At 34.5% G+C, this 21208-nt stretch overlaps 1 protein-coding gene across 1 annotated transcript; it reads left to right on the forward strand.

Annotated features, from left to right (window-relative positions):
• Positions 1-9073: 9073 nt before the first annotated feature.
• On the forward strand, positions 9074-14014 carry LOC111999416 (receptor-like protein 7). Its single transcript, XM_024031536.1, has 2 exons — positions 9074-9136; positions 11234-14014. Exons 1-2 carry the CDS (start codon positions 9074-9076, stop codon positions 14012-14014), a joined length of 2844 nt encoding a protein of 947 aa, XP_023887304.1.
• The last annotated feature ends 7194 nt before the right edge of the window (positions 14015-21208 follow it).

Below are 21208 nucleotides of genomic sequence, written 5' to 3' on the forward strand. Positions count from 1 at the left end.
GGAATTGCATATATATGACTATGTAGAATAGCTCAACACGATAATGATGTAAATTTGTATTTTGTTAGGTGTTGCGTCGCGGCCTCCCACTAACTACAAATATCACTTCTATGTCCAAGATAGGAATATCATGTGAGGTACAAAATAAAGATACTTCAGCCAATAAATATGTCAATTCATCATCTCTCATCACTTGCAACCGTTGCTTAGACACTTTAACAAGATTCATAGCATTTACTATATCTTGATTTTTTTTTTTTTTTGCAATGCTATTGACAACTCATTTGTGATCCCTAAAATATTTTTCATCAAGTGTAGAGCAAAGACAAATTCAAAAGATAGAATTGACCTCATAATAGATCGAGTTTTAACTTTTTGGTCGGAGATGCCATCTTCTTCAATAATCTCAAGTACATCAACAGTAGCAGAGAACATCAAAATCAAGTTGAGAATAGTCCCATAATATGATCCCCAACGTGTATCACCAGGACGTTTAAGATTTGTCTCTTGATTCAAACCTTCCCACTTCTACATACACCATTCTCTAAATCTTCTTTAATTTTGGCAAATTGTGTATCTTGAAGAGCATCTCGTCTCTTACAAGAGCCTCCAACAACAGTTACTAAATTACTAACCACATAAAAAAATTCAGCAATGTTAATATGATTTTTAGCAATAGCAACAAGTGTCAATTGACGTTGATGAGCAAAACAATGGACATAAAATGCTGACTTGTTTTCTTTCAAAATTAAAGTTTTGAGACCATTGATATCACCTTGCATATTACTAGCCCCGTCATAACCTTGCCACGTAGATTCGATAAACTCAAATTATGTTCACAAAGTAATCATTCAATAGCATGTTTGAGTGACAAAGCGGTAGTACTTGCTACATGTACAATACCAAGGAATCGCTCTATAATAATTCCTTCTTTATTCACATAACGAAAAACGAGGGCCATTTGTTCTTTCACTGAGATATCACGTGACTCATCAACTAATATTGAAAGGAACCCATTGTCAAGATCCTTGATGATGGCTTTGGATGTTTCACGTGCAAGTGCATTCACAATGTCTTTTTGAATATCAGGGTAGGTAAGCTTGCAATTTTTCGGAACTTTTTGCAACACTTCATTGATAGATTCATTGTGATCCCCCAAAAATTGTAGAAGCTCAAGGAAATTTCCTTTATCACTTGAACCTTGAGATTCATCGTGACCACGAAAAGCTAATTCCCGGCATAAAAGGAATCTTATGCAATCAACTATTGCATTTAATTGAACCCGATATTTAATTTTATCTCGATTTGATTGCTTAATAAAAACACTTTGAATGTGTTGCTTTTCCTTCAATAGATCTTCACTCTTTTGGACAACTTGATTATGAGCACTATTAACTCCTCCAACATGGGAATTTAACTTATCTTTCTAATTCCAAAGTTTGAATCCCTTCGTTACAAAAGTGTCACCTCCTCCTTACTTACCAACATCTTGCCCAAATAGGTAGCAATAAAAACAAAATACTGCATCCTTGTCTATACTATATTCCAACCAGTATCTATTTTTATACCATTTGGATATAAATCGACGGGGCTTTCTAGAAAAATATGATATAGGGTAATCATCACTGTGTAAAATAGGTTGACAAGGGCCTTTTGTTAAATAATATCTTCTTGTTTCATCATGATGATTAGGATGATAAGATGATATTTTTTCTCGTAGCCTAGGATCTAAAGGAAGATTCTCTAAGTTAAAATCAACACGAATTTGCTTAGAAGATGAAGATAATCTTGCGTAGGAGCAGAATCTTGGGTACGTGGTTTTCTTATCAAATATTTGTCTATAATTCTAGCAAAAGAATAAACAATAAACTATAAGTTTATTTGAAATATTAATAAAATTATTAATTATTGTTGTTTAGTTGTTTCATTAATTTGTTTGTCTTTTATAAACTATATTATACCAATCACATATATTACCTCAGCTTCTTTTTTAGCACTTTCTCAAAAGGGAAAATTCAAACTAATTATCATGATTTGGAGATATATGTTTTAAAAAATTTATAAAATCAGTAAATGCTAATTCTATTTAGCTTGCCCGTTTAGGAAATTTTTTATTTAAAAATAAGATAACACGTCCCGGACCCTGCCAATGTCAAAATCTATGATTATTTCTTACATTTAACTTTCAATCCTTGGTCAACATAAGGTTAAAAGTATTTTTAAATTGATAAATGCCCTTAGGGTAATTATTAATAAACTATTTAAAAAAATTTAAGTTATAACACCACTTTTATGAGAAATATAATCAACCGTCATAAAAACTAAATGCTTTTTTCTTGTCCTCTACAAAGTTCCTAAAAATGTATCCAAAATCTAAGAAAATTTTTAAGTACTCCTAAAATACGAAAAATTATACCTCCTCCTCTTATGAACCCCACCATGAATTTAAATAATGGACTCCTCAAGGAATGTGTGAACAACACCCTTTTCTTTGCTCCATTAACTTTTTCCTTATTATTTTTGTATACCACCTAAAGAGCAGTTTACATATTTGTGCACCTAATAAAGAGGACCAAATTAATCAAGAAAAACATATCAAACATCTGTGCCTTAAAAAAACTGCCAAGAAAAAAAAATCCATAAAATAAATTGAAGAAGTGACAAGATAACATTCAAACATTCAGGGGTAAAAAATGTGAAATCAAAAGAATATTTCAAGGGCTTTCATATTGCCCTAGAACAATAAAGATTCAACACTTCTACACCATACCTTTGCTGCAAAAGTAAATCACAATTTTTCCTCATGTAGACAAACCATGAGTTAACGTCTTTTCACTAACAATAAATAGCAAGAAATAGCAAGACATAATGAAAAATCAGTGTTTAGCATAAAAGAAGTTGCAAGCCGACAAACTAAAGACACTCATTTTATTTTTTATTTTTTAATAACCAAGGCACTCGCTTGCATGTTGGGGAAAGAATAATGATTACAATTGATAAAAATAGAATAATCAACACTTCCTCTCCCTATAGAGTGTAGACACATCATCACAAATCAAGACTGTGAATCACAATTTCCCCTTCTCTAGACACATCAAGATTCAAAACTTCTAACTAAAAAATAGCAAGACATAAATAAAAGTATAAAACTGCAGTTGCCGACTGATAGAAAATGATATCAATGATGATATAGACAACAAATAGGTAGACTTCAATTAACAAAAACGAAGTTCCAGGCTGACTACGAAAAAAACACTCAAGCTAAAACATTATTATTCAACTATTATAAAGAAAATAAATAAATCAATGATAAAGAAAGCTTATTCCTTAGGCCTCATCAAACACCATCCCAAGTAGATATTAAACAAATTGATTTAAGGGTAAAAAAATTCATAAAAACCCTCGTATCCTAGAGCATGACCCAAAAATATAAGAGTGCAAATAAGGAAACACAGACCTAAACTTCTGTATTTAGAGAAAAACCATGTATAAAGCATGCCAATCATAACAATAAATCACCATCGACTACTGCAAAATATCATATGAGGCTGTAGATGTTAAGTGTTGGATGACAGTAGAAACTTGTGATGAGTGCAAATGGATGACAGTAGAAAAAGAAACCAGGGAAACATTTTGAGTGTTGAAATGAGTTAGAACTGCACAAATGGAGCCTGAAATATCCACAATAAAAGCACCCATTTTCATTTACACAAAGATTTTAAATTTCTTAATCCATAGTAACCAGCCAACTCAAAATAAAAGGGAGCAAAAAAAAGTTCACATATTTGTGCTCCTATAGAACAGTACCAAATTGATTTAGAGAAATCTTAAAAAGCAGCCACTCTCCAAATTCTTTAAATAAAAAATTAAAGTAAAGAATATTATAATATTTCAGGGTTCAAACAAGAATCTCAAATTCACCAAAGGGTGCAGGACCATTGAATGTTCAATTATTCCTCTCCCCCTCCATATGGTCAATTTTAAACAAAGATGACCTATATTGCAAGCAAAAGAACTTCTATGCTTGCTATATCAGCTTCTTCAGCCATACATTTGCACATATAAGCTGAGGATACCAGGGAATGAATTTTTTTTTTTTTTTTTTTTTTTTTTTAAAGTTACTTAAAATTTTCTAGATTGCAAAACAAAAGTAGTGTCAATTCCAAGAAATAATGAAAATCATAAAGACCTAGATATACCAAAAACATTGAGTACTAAAACGTTTAAGGGATATGAAAGAACTTAATTTGTTTGTTGCTGTATAAACACTACTATTTCATCACTCTTATTGGTTTTTAACTAGACTTACAGTAACTGAATTTTCTGTTTTATGTGAATGTGTATTGTATTTCATAGATTTATGTATATAGGATGTCATTATGGGCAGAACATCTTGGATTTACGGAAGACTGCTTCAAACAACCAGAGTCTCATCATTTTCATCATTTTTTTCTTAACACATAACCAATAGAACCAATCTTTGTCCAAACCAATCTTTACGAGATGGGTTCTGCTTCAGAGCTAACGGTTGCTGCTAGAGGCATGACACACATTTTACACCATTTACAACTATTTACACTCAAACGTAATTAGTTTGACACCATTTACAACAACTATAACAAAATCATGCCTACAATCGGATAAGACACATTTTACACAAACCTAGAGACATTACTGAAACACCACCACTCGATTTGCCAAACACCCCCCCCCCCCTACAACGACGGAAGCAATGATGACCAGAAGTAACGACGACTGAGGGAGACTGGATAGGGAGAGTGAGACTGATAGAGAGGGAGGAAGAGTCAGAAGCCTGATCGCAGAGCGAGCGAGGAGAGAGTGATGGCAGAGAGCGAGGAAAGAAGTGTACAGGGAGAGAGTGAGTGAATAGGGGTTGTGAGACGTTAGGGTCTTATTGATTCAAACCGCTGAAAAAAAAAACTCGATTTTACGGTTCTCAGTTATGAAATCATTTTTTTTATTGGGGAAACCCACGTCTGCTCGCCAGCGTGGCACAATGGTCAGACTAATTCGATCATAGTAATATTGAGTTCTTCATAAAAACTCAACTCTCGTATTATCGAGTTACAAGACAGGGACAGTTTCCTATTTAGTTTGAGAAAATGGGCAAAAGGATTTTTAATTTTCTGGAAAAGGGCAAAGCCCATTTTGTACCTGTTTTTTGCAAGTTTTTATAGTTGCTACCGTTTCACACTTGCTAGTATGAAACTATGAATCCCTGGGGCTTGAATTACTGCATGCACCTCATTATTTGTTTCGGCCAAGAGAGGAGTATTAGTTGCTTGTAGCTAAGATAGAATTCAAATACTTACCCTCTTATATATACATGCTTGGCGTTGCTTGTGATAAGCGACAATTTATTCGTCTATGCCAAAGTTAATCTGAGCTGCTTGTCAAATATACCTGCTTGTCATTGCTTGTGATAGACTAACATATTCCTTTCATATTTATTTGCATATGCTTCATTAATTTATTATTTCTATCCCCTATTATTTTATGTTTTTGCCTAAGAGAAACGCAATGGTAGACGCTATTCTTAATTTAAAAAAAAAAGGGGGGGGGGGGTAGTGACTATCTGGTGACCTATTGGTGTGATTACCTAACTTGACTGTTCCAAAAAATACTCAAATCGAACACATACTTATCAAAACACAACTCGTGTCACGGCTACAAAAGGACACTCAACAAATCACTAGTCTCAGATCAATTTCTTCTACGTGTGACAATTTCTTCTATGCATCCCGTGTATTATCACAAAACAATTTACTGTAGCGAAGATTCTGTGCTTTCCTTTTCTTGTGATTATTTTGTTATTAGTTAATATATATATATATATATATTCATATCGCTTCTTTTTCTTTTTTTCTTTTTTTTCAATTCAAAAGCGAGTCTGATTATCTAGCATGCAAATAATGATCAGAAAAAGACAGAGCCCATGCAGTGTGAAGCCCAAAAAAAAAGGTGAAACTTAAAATTGGGGCTATTTTCAAAGAAGAATATATTCTTATCGCTTCTTTTTCTTTTTCTTTCTTTTCAATTCAAAAGCGAGTCTGACTATCTAGCATGCAAATAATGATCAGAAAAAGACAAAGCCCATGCAGTGTGAAACCCAAAAAAAAAAAAAAAAAAAAAGGGGGTGAAACTTAAAATTGGGGCTATTTTCAAAAAAGGCAAGACTTAAAAGTATAGTTTTTAGGTACAATTTGTAAGTACAGTTTTTCAGATCAATTTCTTCTACGTGTGACAATTTCTTCTATGCATCCCGTGTACGTATTATCACAAAACAATTTACTGTAGCGAAGATTCTGTGTTTTGCTTTTCTTGTGATTATTTTGTTATTAGTTAATATATATATATATATAGGGTCATACTAACGAGTATTCTTAAGGCACTTATTAATAATCTATTTTAGGAAAGTTTTAATACTACTGTTATGGGAAATGAAAAAAGTTGTCAAAAATATTAATTATTTTTTTTTTCATTTTTCATAAAAACTTTCTTTAAATGAATTATTAACCAGTACCCTTAGGGCACTCGTTAGCATTTCCCATATATATATATATATTCATATCGCTTCTTTTTTTTTTTTTTTTTTTCAATTCAAAAGTGAGTCTGATTATCTAGCATGCAAATAATGATCAGAAAAAGACAAAGCCCATGCAGTGTGAAGCCGAAAAAAAAAGATGAAACTTAAAATTGGGGCTATTTTCAAAGAAGAATATATTCTTATCGCTTCTTTTTCTTTTTCTTTTCAATTCAAAAGCGAGTCTGATTATCTAGCATGCAAATAATGATCAAAAAAAGACAAAGCCCATACAGTGTGAAACCGAAAAAAAAAAAAAAAAAAAAAAAAAAAAAAAAAAAAAGAAAGGGTGAAACTTAAAATTGGGGCTATTTTCAAAGAAGACAAGATTAAAGTACAGTTTTTAGGTATTGTTCTTTAAGTTCTTTTATTAAGATTCTGCAATGTGATTTTTTTTTTTTTTTTAATATATAAATAAAAGTATATTTTTAAGTTAAATAGTCACAAAAAAAATTAAAAAAAAAATACTTAAAATATTATATATAAATTTTATATTTCAAAAAATATATAATATGCAGTCCTAGCATCTTCCTTGGTACACGGGGTCCTTATTGGTGGCCGTGATGGTGATTAGTCCTTAGTCACACACCTGAGGTCCCACGAGCTACGTGCGGCACGCGGTATAGCATGTGGAAAAATTGGCAATTATTGTCTTTAACCAACCAAGGCTGTGGGTGTGGGCTCTTATTTTGATGATGATTACTAATATGTTAAGTTCCACTCTTTTATGCGGTTTCACTTTCACACTGCATAGGCTTTGTCTTTTTTTGATCATTCATTTGCATGCTAGATAATCAGACTCGCTTTTGAATTAAAAGTAAAATAAAAGAAAGAAAAAGAAGCGACATGAATGGCTAGTATAAAAGACATAAAAGTCGGTAAAGAAGTGGCCTGCAACAGCTAGTGGAAGACTTGCTTTCGTAAAATGATATGCAAGTCTCTCTCAAAATTACCAAGGAAATCTTTTTTTTTTTTTAAGAAAAAAAAAATCAATTTCTGAAATTTCTAGTCTCTTCGGCATTGTGATGATAATGTTCTCTCCTATTATTATTATTATTATTATTAATAGGTTATTATTAAGAGTGCCAAAGTTTTCTTGTAGTTGATTTTTTTTTTTTTTTTTTAAAGGGAAAGTCTTATTTATTTATAAAAGTTTATAAAACAACATGCCCAAAGACCTCCAAGGGACACAGTTTATTTGTCCCAAGGTGCTACATATCCCAAACAAAAGGTGCATATACAAAGGATGGGCAGGTATCATAAACTTCCATAAAGCATTGTAATTGACAACCCCTTTTTGCTAGAGCATCAGCACAACCATTACCCTCAGGGTATATGTGAAGCAGCTGGACGGTCCACACACGCACCATAAGATTTCTGCAACCAGAGATTAACGGGATAACATCTAGTGATAAATCATTAGTAGTAGTTAGCCAAGAAAGAATTGTCATAGAATCAATCTAAAGGTGAATAAATTTAAAACCCAAATCTCATGCCAATATAAGACCCTGGCGAACCACCCCCAACTCTGCTATATTATTAGATGCAATACCCATATATTTTTTTTTTTTTTTTTTTAAAGGGAAAGTCTTATTTATTTATAAAAGTTTATAAAACAACATGCCCAAAGACCTCCAAGGGACACAGTTTATTTGTCCCAAGGTGCTACATATCCCAAACAAAAGGTGCATATACAAAGGATGGGCAGGTATCATAAACTTCCATAAAGCATTGTAATTGACAACCCCTTTTTGCTAGAGCATCAGCACAACCATTACCCTCAGGGTATATGTGAAGCAGCTGGACGGTCCACACACGCACCATAAGATTTCTGCAACCAGAGATTAACGGGATAACATCTAGTGATAAATCATTAGTAGTAGTTAGCCAAGAAAGAATTGTCATAGAATCAATCTAAAGGTGAATAAATTTAAAACCCAAATCTCATGCCAATATAAGACCCTGGCGAACCACCCCCAACTCTGCTATATTATTAGATGCAATACCCATATTTGAAGAAAATCCAAAGTCCCATGAACCTAAGCAATTTCGCAACAGACCACTTGCTCTAGCCAACCTAGGATTACCTAAGGAGCTACCATATGTATTTAATTTTATAAAAGGCTCAAGTGGAGCGATCCATTTAATAATCCTAGGTATACCTATTTTAGTTGTTTTAGCAGGGCAAGCCAGATAAAAATATTATGTAGCTAAATGAATTGCTTTGTGGACTAGATGAGGTTGGGAGCTAGATTGATTATGAAAAATACGCTCATTCATAGCTAACCAAATATGCCAATAAAGGAAAGAAAAGAGCACCTTCCAAGGAAGCTGATGACCTGGGAGAATATTATCTGATGTAGAACTTGTTTTAAGCCAAGGTTGGAGTGGTAGCTGAAAGAACGAAAGAGGCAAGATACCCGGAGATTGAAGCGAAATCTCCTTAGCCCAAGGGCAATCTCTTAAAATATGAATAGTGGTTTTAGGATTGTTACACCTAGGGCACCTAGGGCATCGGTCACTAACATTCAGGTGAGAGAAAGCTAGATACTACCAAGTGGGAAGCCGATCACGCATCAACTTCCAAATGAAGAATTGGAGTTTCTTGTAGTTGATTCTTCAAATACTTCGTAATTTGTATTTTGTGGGTCTATGTGTAATTGGGTTGAGGTTTCATGAGCTAAAATTGAAGTTGTACAAGCTAGAAGTTCGGTCAAATGCAAAATGGAGAAGTGCCCAGAAAAATGGCATGTGACAATAATTTGAAAAGCTATTAAGGCAGTGATTTCGCAAGATGTTCACCTGACACTTGGTCAAGAAAATTTTTTGGATAAAATTCTGTTACAAATTCATCTACTGTTTCAGCATTTGCCCATCATATATATACCCCATTTCCCATGAAACAAAACCCTAATTTCTATCTAAAGATTGCGAGAAACCACAAAAAAATTTTGAGAGCAAACACTATCAATTTTCTCTATCTTCTGCCTCTCAAAATAGCCATATCCTATGAAAACATATTAAGATCACATCCACATCCATCAATAGCTCTAAGTTTTGTTTGTTGATTGGAGCTTGGAATCATTGGAGCAGCCCAAAATCAAACGTGGAGGTTTGAAGTTGCAATTGAAGTTCAATTGCGGATTCAAAAGCTAGAGTTGAGACACGATCACTTGCAGAGTCGATTGCAAGCAAGAGCTTGGAGGGCTTGAGTACATAGTTAATACTAGGTTCGGAGGGTCTTGGGAGTAACATGTACTGCATCTATTTATTCTAGTAGATCATTTTCAATGGTGAGGCTATGGAGAGGTCTTTCGCTTAGTACTTGAGTTTTTCTCTTCATTAGCACTTTGGTGTGTTGTGAGTGTTTACTTTACTGTGATTTCTATGTTAATCCTTGCTTACTAATGTTAATTGGTTAATCATGTACACAATTAGGCTTTAAATTGTTAGATTTGCTTAAAATTAGCATTAGCCGTAATTGAAATATGGGGTCTAAATCATAATCATAGTTGAATTTGATTATGTCAAAATGTTTTCTTATAAGTTCCTAACTATAAGAGTTTAGAGTATCTTTGCGAAGCTGTAAGATTTTCATCTATTCTTCTCCTTTTTTTTTTATTAATTACTAGGCAAAAAAAAGTTCCCTGTCCTTTCATTTCCGTCTGATTTAATTATTTCATTTGGACTAGCAGTTCAGTAAGTAAAAGAATCAATTTTGCAAAAATAGCTTGCAAGCCTCTTTGGGTTTGATGTTCTAGAATATATAAAGGAACAAGATGCATGGTAAAGAAGTGTTAAGCATCACAAGAGCAACCTAGGACTACACATTAATTTAAAAACTTTGGATTACAGCATTCTCTAACAAATTGTGAATAGGCCAAATTTTGGACGCGTTGATCCATGGGTTTGTTATCTTTCTGAAACGTACCTATGGTCCTATACACACTTTCCCTTTGTAAAAATGGAGAGAATATTATAAATAAACTTCTTGTATTAGTGATTGTGTAAATTACATTACTAATTAAGCACTCGGACATATACAAAAAGAAACGCTAAATCCATGACATTTTAATAGCAATTTCATTATCAAACTAAGTAAGTCATAATTAATTACAAAAATCACATCTGAAAAATACAAATCACATGTGGAAAATTTGGAAAATGTGTAGACTAAAATACCTTGTACAAAATATAAAAGTAATCTACAATACAATTTCTAATACACATTTTTTTTTCCACTACAAAAGCCTGTAAGCCTTAATTAAATAAACACTCGATTGGATCACAGAAATATTCTCTAGCAAATTGGAAGGTGATTTCTTTTCCTTTTTTTTCCCTCATGAAATGATATTCCTCCTTTTACGTTTTCCAAAAAGTGAAAGTGAAACACGGAGACGACTTTGACTTGCATGAATACCACATGTGCATGCACTGTGATATTAAGTGGACGAGACTTCAATTTCAGTATAAAAAAAGCTCCTAGATTCACCTCCATGCATATCAAAAGAGTGCTAAACAAAATCCAGTAAAATAATTATGGGTTTATCTCTTTCTTTCTTCATGCGCTTTCTTTTTTTATTGTCGTTGTTTTCTCTTATATCTGCTGGATCTTTTTCTTCTGTGCAGTCACCCAGCTGCCACGATGATGAGAGATTTGCCTTGTTGCAATTCAAAGAAAGCATAATTATCAATCGGTCTGCATCTGATGATCCTTCTGCTTATTCGAAGGTTTCATCATGGATGACACCAAGTGGTGATTGCTGCACCTGGGATGGTGTTCAGTGTGATGAAAACACGGGTCGCGTAACTAGCCTTGACCTCAGTAGCAGTAATCTTTATGGTTCCATCAACTCCAGTAGCAGCCTCTTCCAGCTTGTTCACCTTCATAGGCTTAACCTTGCCTCCAATGATTTTAATCACTCTCAAATCCCAGCTGGTGTAAGGCGGCTTTCAAAGCTTACTTACCTTAACCTCTCTAATTCTGCATTTTCAGGTCAGATCCCATCAGAAATTTTACAGCTCTCTAAGTTGGTTTCCCTAGACCTTGCTTTGAACCCATTGAAACTCCACAAGCCTAATCTTGAAAGTATAGCTGAAAAGCTTATAAACTTGCAAGAACTAGTTCTTAGTGAGGTTGACATATCATCCACTCTACCCAGTACCTTGACAAACTTAACTTCTTTAAGGGCTATTTATCTTGGAAATTGTGGTTTGCATGGTGAGTTTCCAACAGGAATTTTTCAGCTACCAAATCTCAAGTCTCTCAGTGTGCATCTCAATTCAAATCTCACTGGTCATGTACCTGAATTTAATAGAAGTATCCCCCTTGAAGATTTGAGGCTAGCGGGTACAGGTTTCTCTGGCATGCTACCAGATTCAATCAGTAACCTCAAATCTTTACATTCCTTCGATGTTGGAGGATGTAATTTCTCTGGACCAATGCCGTTCTCATTTGATAACCTGACGGAGCTTACTTTTCTAGACCTTTCAGATAACAATTTCAACAGAGGGACTCTTTCTTGGGTTGGTAAGCTAACCAAACTCACCTTTCTGAACCTATATGAGACCAATTTATATGGTGACATCCCGATCTCTCTTGGAAACCTAACCCACCTTAAAACTTTGAGTCTTTCTTCAAATGAATTAACTGGTCCTATCCCATCTTGGTTAGCAAACCTCACACAACTTACTCAACTGTGGCTTCAAAAAAATAAATTGCATGGTCCAATTCCAACGTCTGTTTACAAACTTAGGAATCTTCAAATTCTAGATCTGTGTTTAAATCGCTTGAGTGGTACAGTGGAATTTGGCTTGTTTCGAGAACTTAGTAGTCTCTTTTACCTCCAACTATCTGATAACAACCTTTCATTGCTTATTGATCCTAGCACTAATAGTTCTACTCTTCAAAAATTTAAGGTATTAGGATTGGCTTCTTGTCACTTAAGTGAATTCCCAGAGATTCTCCGAAACCAAGATCAATTGCGAGTTTTACTACTTTCTCGAAACAAAATTCACGGCCAAATACCAAAATGGATCTCAAACTTGAGTAAAGATACTCTTGTGTCTTTAGATATGTCTGAAAACTTCCTTACAGGCTTTGATCAAGCCCCAAATTCTCTCCCTTGGACCAGTCTACTAATTTTGTACCTTTCAAATAACAAGCTTCAAGGGCCACTCCCAATTCCACCACCGTCCACTGTCTATTATGTAGTCCATAGCAACATGTTGAGTGGAGAAATCACTCAAATGATTTGTAATCTGAGTTTTCTTTCTTATCTTGATTTGTCATACAACAACCTGAGTGGTTACCTTCCCCAATGTTTAGGCAACTTGAGTAACCTTTCAATTCTTAATCTACGGCACAACAACTTTCATGGCCACATTCCTCAAATGTTCATAGAAGGATGCCAATTGAGTATGATCAAATTGAATGAAAATCATTTTCAAGGGGCTCTACCAAGGTCATTGGCTAATTGTACCATGCTGGAAATTCTTGATATTGGAAATAATCATATAAGTGATATTTTCCCCTCTTGGTTGGGCACTCTTCCAGAGCTAGGCGTTCTCATTTTGCGTTCAAATGGCTTCCATGGTGCTATTGGAAAACCTGAAACAAATTCTACATTCCCAAAATTACATGTCATTGACCTCTCCAACAATTATATTACTGGTAAGTTGCCATATGAATACTTCCAAATTTGGAAAGGCATGCAAAGTTATGATGCAGGTGGCTTAACTTATATGCAAGCAAAAGTAAAAATCCATATACCAAGTTGTGGATGGTTATACACCTACACTTACCAAATGACATTGACAAACAAAGGCATAAAGACAGAATATTGGAAAATCCAAGATTACTTTGTGGCCATTGATCTCTCTGGCAACAGGTTTGAAGGTGAAATTCCAAAAATTGTAGGAAATCTAAAGGCACTTTGTATGCTCAACCTCTCCAACAATGTTCTTACTGGTTCTATTCCGTCGTCATTGGTAAACTTAAAAAACCTAGAATCACTTGACCTTTCCCAAAATATGCTAGTTGGAGAGATTCCTCCGCAATTGGTAGAGCTTACATTCCTTGCTTTTTTGAATCTGTCTCACAATCATCTTACGGGAACTATACCACAAGGGAAACAATTTCTCACGTTTGAAAACAATTCGTTCAATGGAAATGTAGGATTATGTGGAAGCCCATTATCAAATCGATGTGCCAATTTGAAGGACCCACCACCTCCACCTTCAATATTTGTAGAAAATCAAAATGCGGTGTCTCTATTTGAGTTTGATTGGAAAGTAGTTGTGATGGGGTACGGATGTGGATTTATATTTGGAGTTTTTGGTGGGAAAATAATTACCAAGAAGAAAAATGATTGGTTTATGAAGACTTTTGCAATTGGCCATCCACCATGAAGAGGGGTGAATTAGAGGGGACATCGAAAGGCAATATATATGTTTCCATAGTAAATAATTAAATCCATGCATATGTTGTCACTATTGCTATATTTTCCTTTGCTTTTAGTTTAAGGGTTTGGGAGGAGTTGTTAATAATATTAATTACTGTATTTGATGGACTTGTTTGCCTACACCAAATCAATGTAATATTTGCTTTTCATTTCTCTTCTCCCACCCTTTTCTTTGGGAGATCTTGATTTTGCCATGGAATAATGTGATGTAGTGTATGATAGCGTATTATGTTATTTTTAGGCTAAAATGTAAAACTCACATTCTATGTTTTATCAAAATTTATTTCAGTCTTTTAACTTTCAAATTTATTCAATTAAGGTTTTTTCATCAACTTTTGTTATATGTTATGATTAATTTTCCAATTTTTCTTCAAAATTTTTTAATTAAAAAAATTCAATTAATGATTGAAAAATATTTTTCAATTTTTTTTTTTAATTTAACAGAAATTCCTTAATTAAATAAATCTGAAATTTGGAAAACTGAAATGAACGAAAACAAAATTAAAAAACTAAAATGAATTCTAAAGAAACTTAAAAGCATTTTAACCTTATTTTTAAGTAAGCATTCAAGAGACAATTTGGAAATGTGATTTTAGTCGGTTAGTCTTTGTTGATAAGCTTTGTATTTATTAAGTCTTATTATGTGTCTCTGGTAATTATTAATATTTGTCTGGGTGCAAGTTGTATTAATTATAGGGGTGATAATGATTTTAGTCTATATATACGTACGGTAAAGATGTGGAAATTCAAATGTGGGATCTAGCTAGCTCAACTGGTAAAGTTTTTGATGGTTGAATAATAGATTTGGGGTTCAATCCCCACCTACACCAAAAACTGATTGGTGTCTTGGTCTGATGATAAAAAGCTATCATCAGGAGTAGATGTCATAAGTTAAAACTAACTCTCAAAATAAAAATGTAGAAATTCAAATCAAGCTTCTTTTTTTTCTTTTTTTCTTTTTTTGTAAAAACATCATTTTGGTCCTTGAATTTTGTGGTCACAATCAATTTGATTCTTATTATTTTTAACTCACTAACGAAAAAGACCAATGTGGCAAACGGTACAAACTAAGAAGCTTATGTGGCCTATAATATGACAGGTTTGGCCCAACCAAAATTAGCCACATCAATTAAAAAATCCAAGTCACATCCACATTAGAAAAATTAATAGATCTAGTTATCTCTCTGTTACTCATCCTGTCACGCCCCAAACCCCAAAAGGTCCAAAGCATGAGAAAGACGTCTCAAAGTATCTGTAAATTTTTCTTTTTTGACAATCCAATTCACATAAATTATATCAAGTACCAACATTAAGAATTATCATAATAGTTCCATTAAATGTACTCTCAAAATAAGTCAAAGTTTTAATCAATAATTACAAGGACCATTGGTTACAAAAGAAATAGAGGTTAGAATAAATAATTACATATCATCAGCTTGTCCCATCAGTGGGAATAAAGTCACAACCACTATAATATACAAAAAAATGGGTCAAGCCTATTCTAAGATGTACATCATCTAATATCTCCATTACAAAAGTTCAACATCCATCAGTAGTTAGTCTAATACTGTTAGCCACCAAAAAACTGTCTCAAAAGATTGTTGCCTACTCTCAAAAAGTGTGTAAAATAATGGAATGAGACAGAGCCCAATAAGTAGCACAATTAATGGGGGTGAGGGAAATGCAAGTTTCATGATAATGGACATTTTACAAAACAAGTTTTAATTTGGGAATTTCCATGAAAATCCAGCAAATCCATTTTTCTTAATAAAATGACAAGAATGATTAAAAAAATGTAACACCAAGCTTTTTCAAAGCATTCCAACATGGAACTACGTACTATTTACTGTGAACTATCAAAACACCCTTTTAAAACCTGAAAATCCAACCCAAGGCCAAATGACAAGCCACCATAAAGACGTTAGGTATGCCACAAAGACATCAAATTATGCCATGAAAACATCAGTTATGCCACAAAGACATCAATTATGCCACGAAGACATCAGTTATGCGACGAAAACATCAGTTATGCCACGAAGACATCAATTATGCCACAAAGACATCAATCCGCCACAAAGACGGGGTGCCAAGATACCAATGTCACAAAAACTACGACATCTGGCTGGGTAATCACCGGAAAATCACATGTCATGGCCCAAGAGTAAAAACATGAAGAGCTCACAGTTTACATGAAATCAAAACACGGTTCAATTTCAAGTAGTTTCACAAAAACCACCCAATATATTCACAAGGTTCTCAAATTTTCCAAAATCATTTCTTGTCAATAACATTTTTTATCAATTTCCTAAATATCACAAGTTAAGATAAAACATCTTTAGAATTTGCAAATTGTAAAGGTGAATTTATTCAATAATTTCGTTGGGTTTATTCCGTATCAAATTTTCTTGTAATTCAGCATTTAGAAACCCTGTACTTAAGTGGGAATCTTGTAAGGGTGTATGAGAGAGTGTAAAGAAAAGTTCAGGAATGTGCACTCAAGAAGAGCCTCGCGACTGGATCTCGCGACTGGCAAGTCGCCAGAATGGCACACGTATGAAGCATGCAGAGGGAGCCGAAGAGTCACGCTAGCTGTTGCACTACAGGGCAAAACTTCTAGTCTGGCCAGGCTGTTAGCTCACGACTCGTTCCAGTCGCGAGCTTGAGTAGCCAGAATGCTCTATTTGGTTGTAACTGACTCTTCGCATTCCTCATACACCCTACTATAAATATACCTTTATACCCACGAAATATAGAGAGCTTCCAGAGAGAATTTTGAAAGAGAAACTTTAGAAAAAAAAAAAAAATAAGATTGACTCATCCACAATCTTCATCCTTTAATTCTCCAAATTCCTCTACTCTCACCCTTTCCATTGACATATCCTTGAGAGGTACATTAGCCAAATCCTTATCTCGCCATACTCATATCTGTGAGAATGTTTTTTGGTGCTTGGGAAGCAGTTCAAAGCGGACCAATTCATTTTGGTAGATGCAATGGGCGATTGTGGGATCCAGTAAGCTAGAGAAGATAAGGTTCGACGTAACCCTATTGGAATAAGAAGCTAGGAGGGCTTAAGTGCACTGGGTAGATTAGGCTTGGAAGGTATTCTGCTATTCATGTATCCCAACTTTATTCTCTAGTGGATTATTGACCGCTCGGAGGGTGGCAGAGAGGTTTTTCGCCGAGGACTTCGATTTCCTCTTCGATAACACATCGCTATGTTGTCTTTGTGTTTGCATCTCTCTTCCCTTAATCTATGCCTTTTAATTACTGCTGTGGTTGTGATTAATTTCGGTTTAGATTGTTTTACCAATTTTGTTTTAGCTTATTTTCATATTCCGCACATATATTATTTGATTATAAACTTCCGTTTGTAATTTGTGAATTGGGGGTTCTAAACGTTCATAGGTGTTTTACACACTATTTGAACTTTCACAAATAATGCAATAAATCCATAAAAGTCATTCCCAAGAATTATATCAAAGATGCTTATCTCTTCCATACTAACAAATCACGCATTTCCCCAAATGCAATATTACACATGATGCGCTTTTCATGTATAATCATATATAATAGGGTCACAACACAATATTTTTTAAGAAAATATAGTTCCACAAATAATTTTTCAAAATGTATTTGACCCAAACAAAGTTTATGCAACATGGTTATTTTCCAAAAAAAAATCCCATTAAAACTACTTAACTTGCAACCCACAAAAGCCTAATTTTCCAAACTCCAAATAAGATTAGCTAGAACCTAAACAATATCAAGCAAACTTATCACAATAAGCATAAAGCTTGACATTGCATCTAGCTAGGAATTAGAAATTGCTAACTAAGAAATTAATTAGGCAAGCCTAGCATTTAACCTCACAAATAATGTATTCCACTTCCAAATTCTCTCAACAATTTCATTACAAGGCATAGACCCCAACTTATCATCATGTCATTCCAAGCTTCACCTTTACCATAAGAGACCCTAACACTTTATGAATTTCTTCCTCAATATACATGTCATTTTCAAGAGACCCATAAAACAACAACATATATAACAATACTCACCATCACAAACCCCAAATGTAAATCCTTCACTAGCTCCAAATATACAATAAAAATTAGATTCATCAACTATTTCACATTAGAAAGCCAAAACTCCCAAATCTTCACCCCTTAGCTAACCACCAATGCAAAAATCATAAACCCACTCATCAAATACATCCACCAAGACCAAAACCCATACATAAAAACACATAAATATCACTTCTAATGGTCATAAAGTACATGGATATTATTATTAAAGCTTAGATAAACATAACCTTAATAAAAAGCATATAAACCCACAAAAAGATTAGAAATTTTTACTTCAAATAGTAGAGGTGAGTGAGCCTTACCTTTTTCCTATGGAGTTTTTTGGTGATCTTGCCGGAAAAATGGTGGTGGAAGAGGTGAGGAGTGGTACCGGCGGGAGAATAAGAGAGTGTGAGTGTTTGTGAGGAAAATGAAAAAAAAAAAAAGAAGGACGTGAAGGACTCTTGGTTGACTGGCCAAAAAAGGGGAGATATTTGTGAGTGTGTGGTGGGGAAATAAGGGGTAGGTAGGTCACGTGTGGCCCCTTAAAAAAGCTAATCCCTTTTTTTTTTCTTTTTTTTAAGCTGGGGCGTTACATTCTTCCCCTCTTATAGAAATTTCGTTCTTGAAATTGTACATAGTAAACTTAGATCTCTTTTCATTACGCACACTTTCCATCTCAATAATATTTGTCCTTAAGTGGTATGCAAAGCATCTGAAGAACTCAAAGATTTCTACCAAGTGCATCAACAATGACATAGCCTTATGAAGATGATAGTTAATAGAGCAATAATAATCTTTAATAAATTCAAGCCATCTTTGTTGTCCCATGTATAGCTCATTCTAGTTAAATAAATAACCTAAGCTTTTATGATCCATACAAATATCATATCTCTCATACAAGTCATGTCTCCAAATTTTCAAACAAACGAAATTGCAGCCTACTCCAAGTCATGTGGGGAAACCATTCTCATAATTCTTATATCCTACCAAGATCCAATGTAATTCCATCCTTAGAGATCACATAACCTAACAACACTACTTGATGCAACCAAAATTCACAATTTCATAGTTTAGTAAACAACTTATTTCTCTTAGAATAAATGAAGATATCATCAATGAACACAATGATAAAATGATCCCATTAATCATGAAATGCCATATTTCAACAAATTCATACAGATAGTAGGGGCATTAGTTAATTCGAACAGTATCATTAAGAACTCATAATGACCATACCTAGTGCAAAAGGCTGCCTTTTTTATGTCCCAAATTTTTGACTAGCGGTAATCAAAACAAGATCAATCTTAGAAAATACTTGTGCTTTTTGCCACTAGTCAAACAAGTCATCAACACAAGGTAAAGGATACTAACTCTTAATGGTAACTCAATTTAGATCATGGTAGTTGGTACATAACCTCATAGATCCATCATTCTCCCTAAATATGCATACAAGCATGACAAGAAGCCAACCGATCCATGCCTAGGATAACATAAAAATCACGCTTGTCTAGCAACACCATTTTCGCCAATAACTCTCTACCCCAATAAACGATACAAGACATGAGCATGAACTATTCCATATAATATCACCAATTAGGGTAGAAGCTAATAACTTAAAATCAAGTAGTTCCAAGCTCTTATCACAATTTTTAGTAAGGCACTAGAAACAGAATAATGCGTGGAACCAAGATCAAAGAACTCTAGCATGTGTGGAGAACAAAGGAAGTATACCTGTCACCACTGTATCTATGGCCTAAGTATCCTGAGTAGTCAAGGCGTACGATCTACCTTGCACCTTTTTCCCATCATCATTATCCTTAACCAACTGGGGTGTGGAAGAGGAACCTAAGCCCTTAGTAGTTGGGCATTCTCTAGTAAAGTGTCCGGATTGCTTACAAGTGTAGCACAACTTGGCTCCCAAAGTACAAGGTTGTCCTTTATGGGTTTTACCACAACGAGTGCAAGGCCACTTCCTACCAAATTGAGGATAGGCACCCTTGTCTTGCCCATTATAATGACCCCCATTACCGAACTTCTTAAAGAAACCCTTCTTTGAATTTTGCCCCTGACCTTCTACATGCTAAAAACCAGAGGATCCTTGCTTCTTTTCATCCTCCTTGGAACCGAGGTTGCACTTAAAGTTCTCTTCAAGACTCATTGCTTGCTTCACAGTCTTAGTAAAAGTACCCACTCTAGAAATTATAATGTGGGGGTGAATCCTATCATTAAGACCTTTCTGAAATTTACTTACTTTCTTGGGCTCATTCGGAATCAAGTAAGGAGCAAAGTGAGAAAACTCAACAAACTTTGCAGCATATTCTTTTACAGTCATAGTCCCCTGAACCAAATCAAAAAATTCTCTTGCCTTTTGGTCCCTCACTACATCGAGGAAATGTCTCATTAAAAACTTCCTTAAACTTCCCCCAAGTAATAGGAGTATTCACTCCCAACTCCATCCTCAACAATTGCTCAATTCCTGACCACCATCTTTTAGTAGAACCCTGAAGAGCACAAATGGCATACACCACCTTCTAAACATCAGTGCATTCAAGGGCTCTCAATAATTTTTCCATCTTTAGCAGCCAATTCTCTGCTGCCATAGGATCAGGCTTTCCATCAAATGTTGGGGGGTTTTGCTTAAGGAACTCCCCAAAAGAGCAACCCTCCTTCTTACATTCACCACCCTAGACTGCTCTAACAATCCTAGCATAAATATTGTCTGCCACCTCATCGATCTCAACACCATCATGAGTGATAGATCTCTCACGCTCTTAGCATTGCCTATGGCCATGCTCTAGAGATGCAACCTTATCTACATGCGTTACTTTACGTGCTTTCTTTTTAGGAGGTATAGTGTATAAAGGTACTTATACCTATACCCAAAAACCAAGCAAGTAAATCACAAGGCAACATAGAAGGTTAGCATAGAAAAGATAAGGAAAAAGAAATAGCAAGTGGAAGTTGAAACAAAGATACAAAATAAAGAATTCATCAAACCCCTAATGCTCTGACTTAGATCAAAATCAATTCCTATTTTTAAAGTCTATAGAATCGTAACCTAAACTCTGATACC

Source organism: Quercus suber, unplaced genomic scaffold (assembly GCF_002906115.3).
Source record: "Quercus suber isolate HL8 unplaced genomic scaffold, Cork oak 2.0 scaffold_781, whole genome shotgun sequence".
Taxonomy (NCBI): Eukaryota; Viridiplantae; Streptophyta; class Magnoliopsida; order Fagales; family Fagaceae; genus Quercus; species Quercus suber.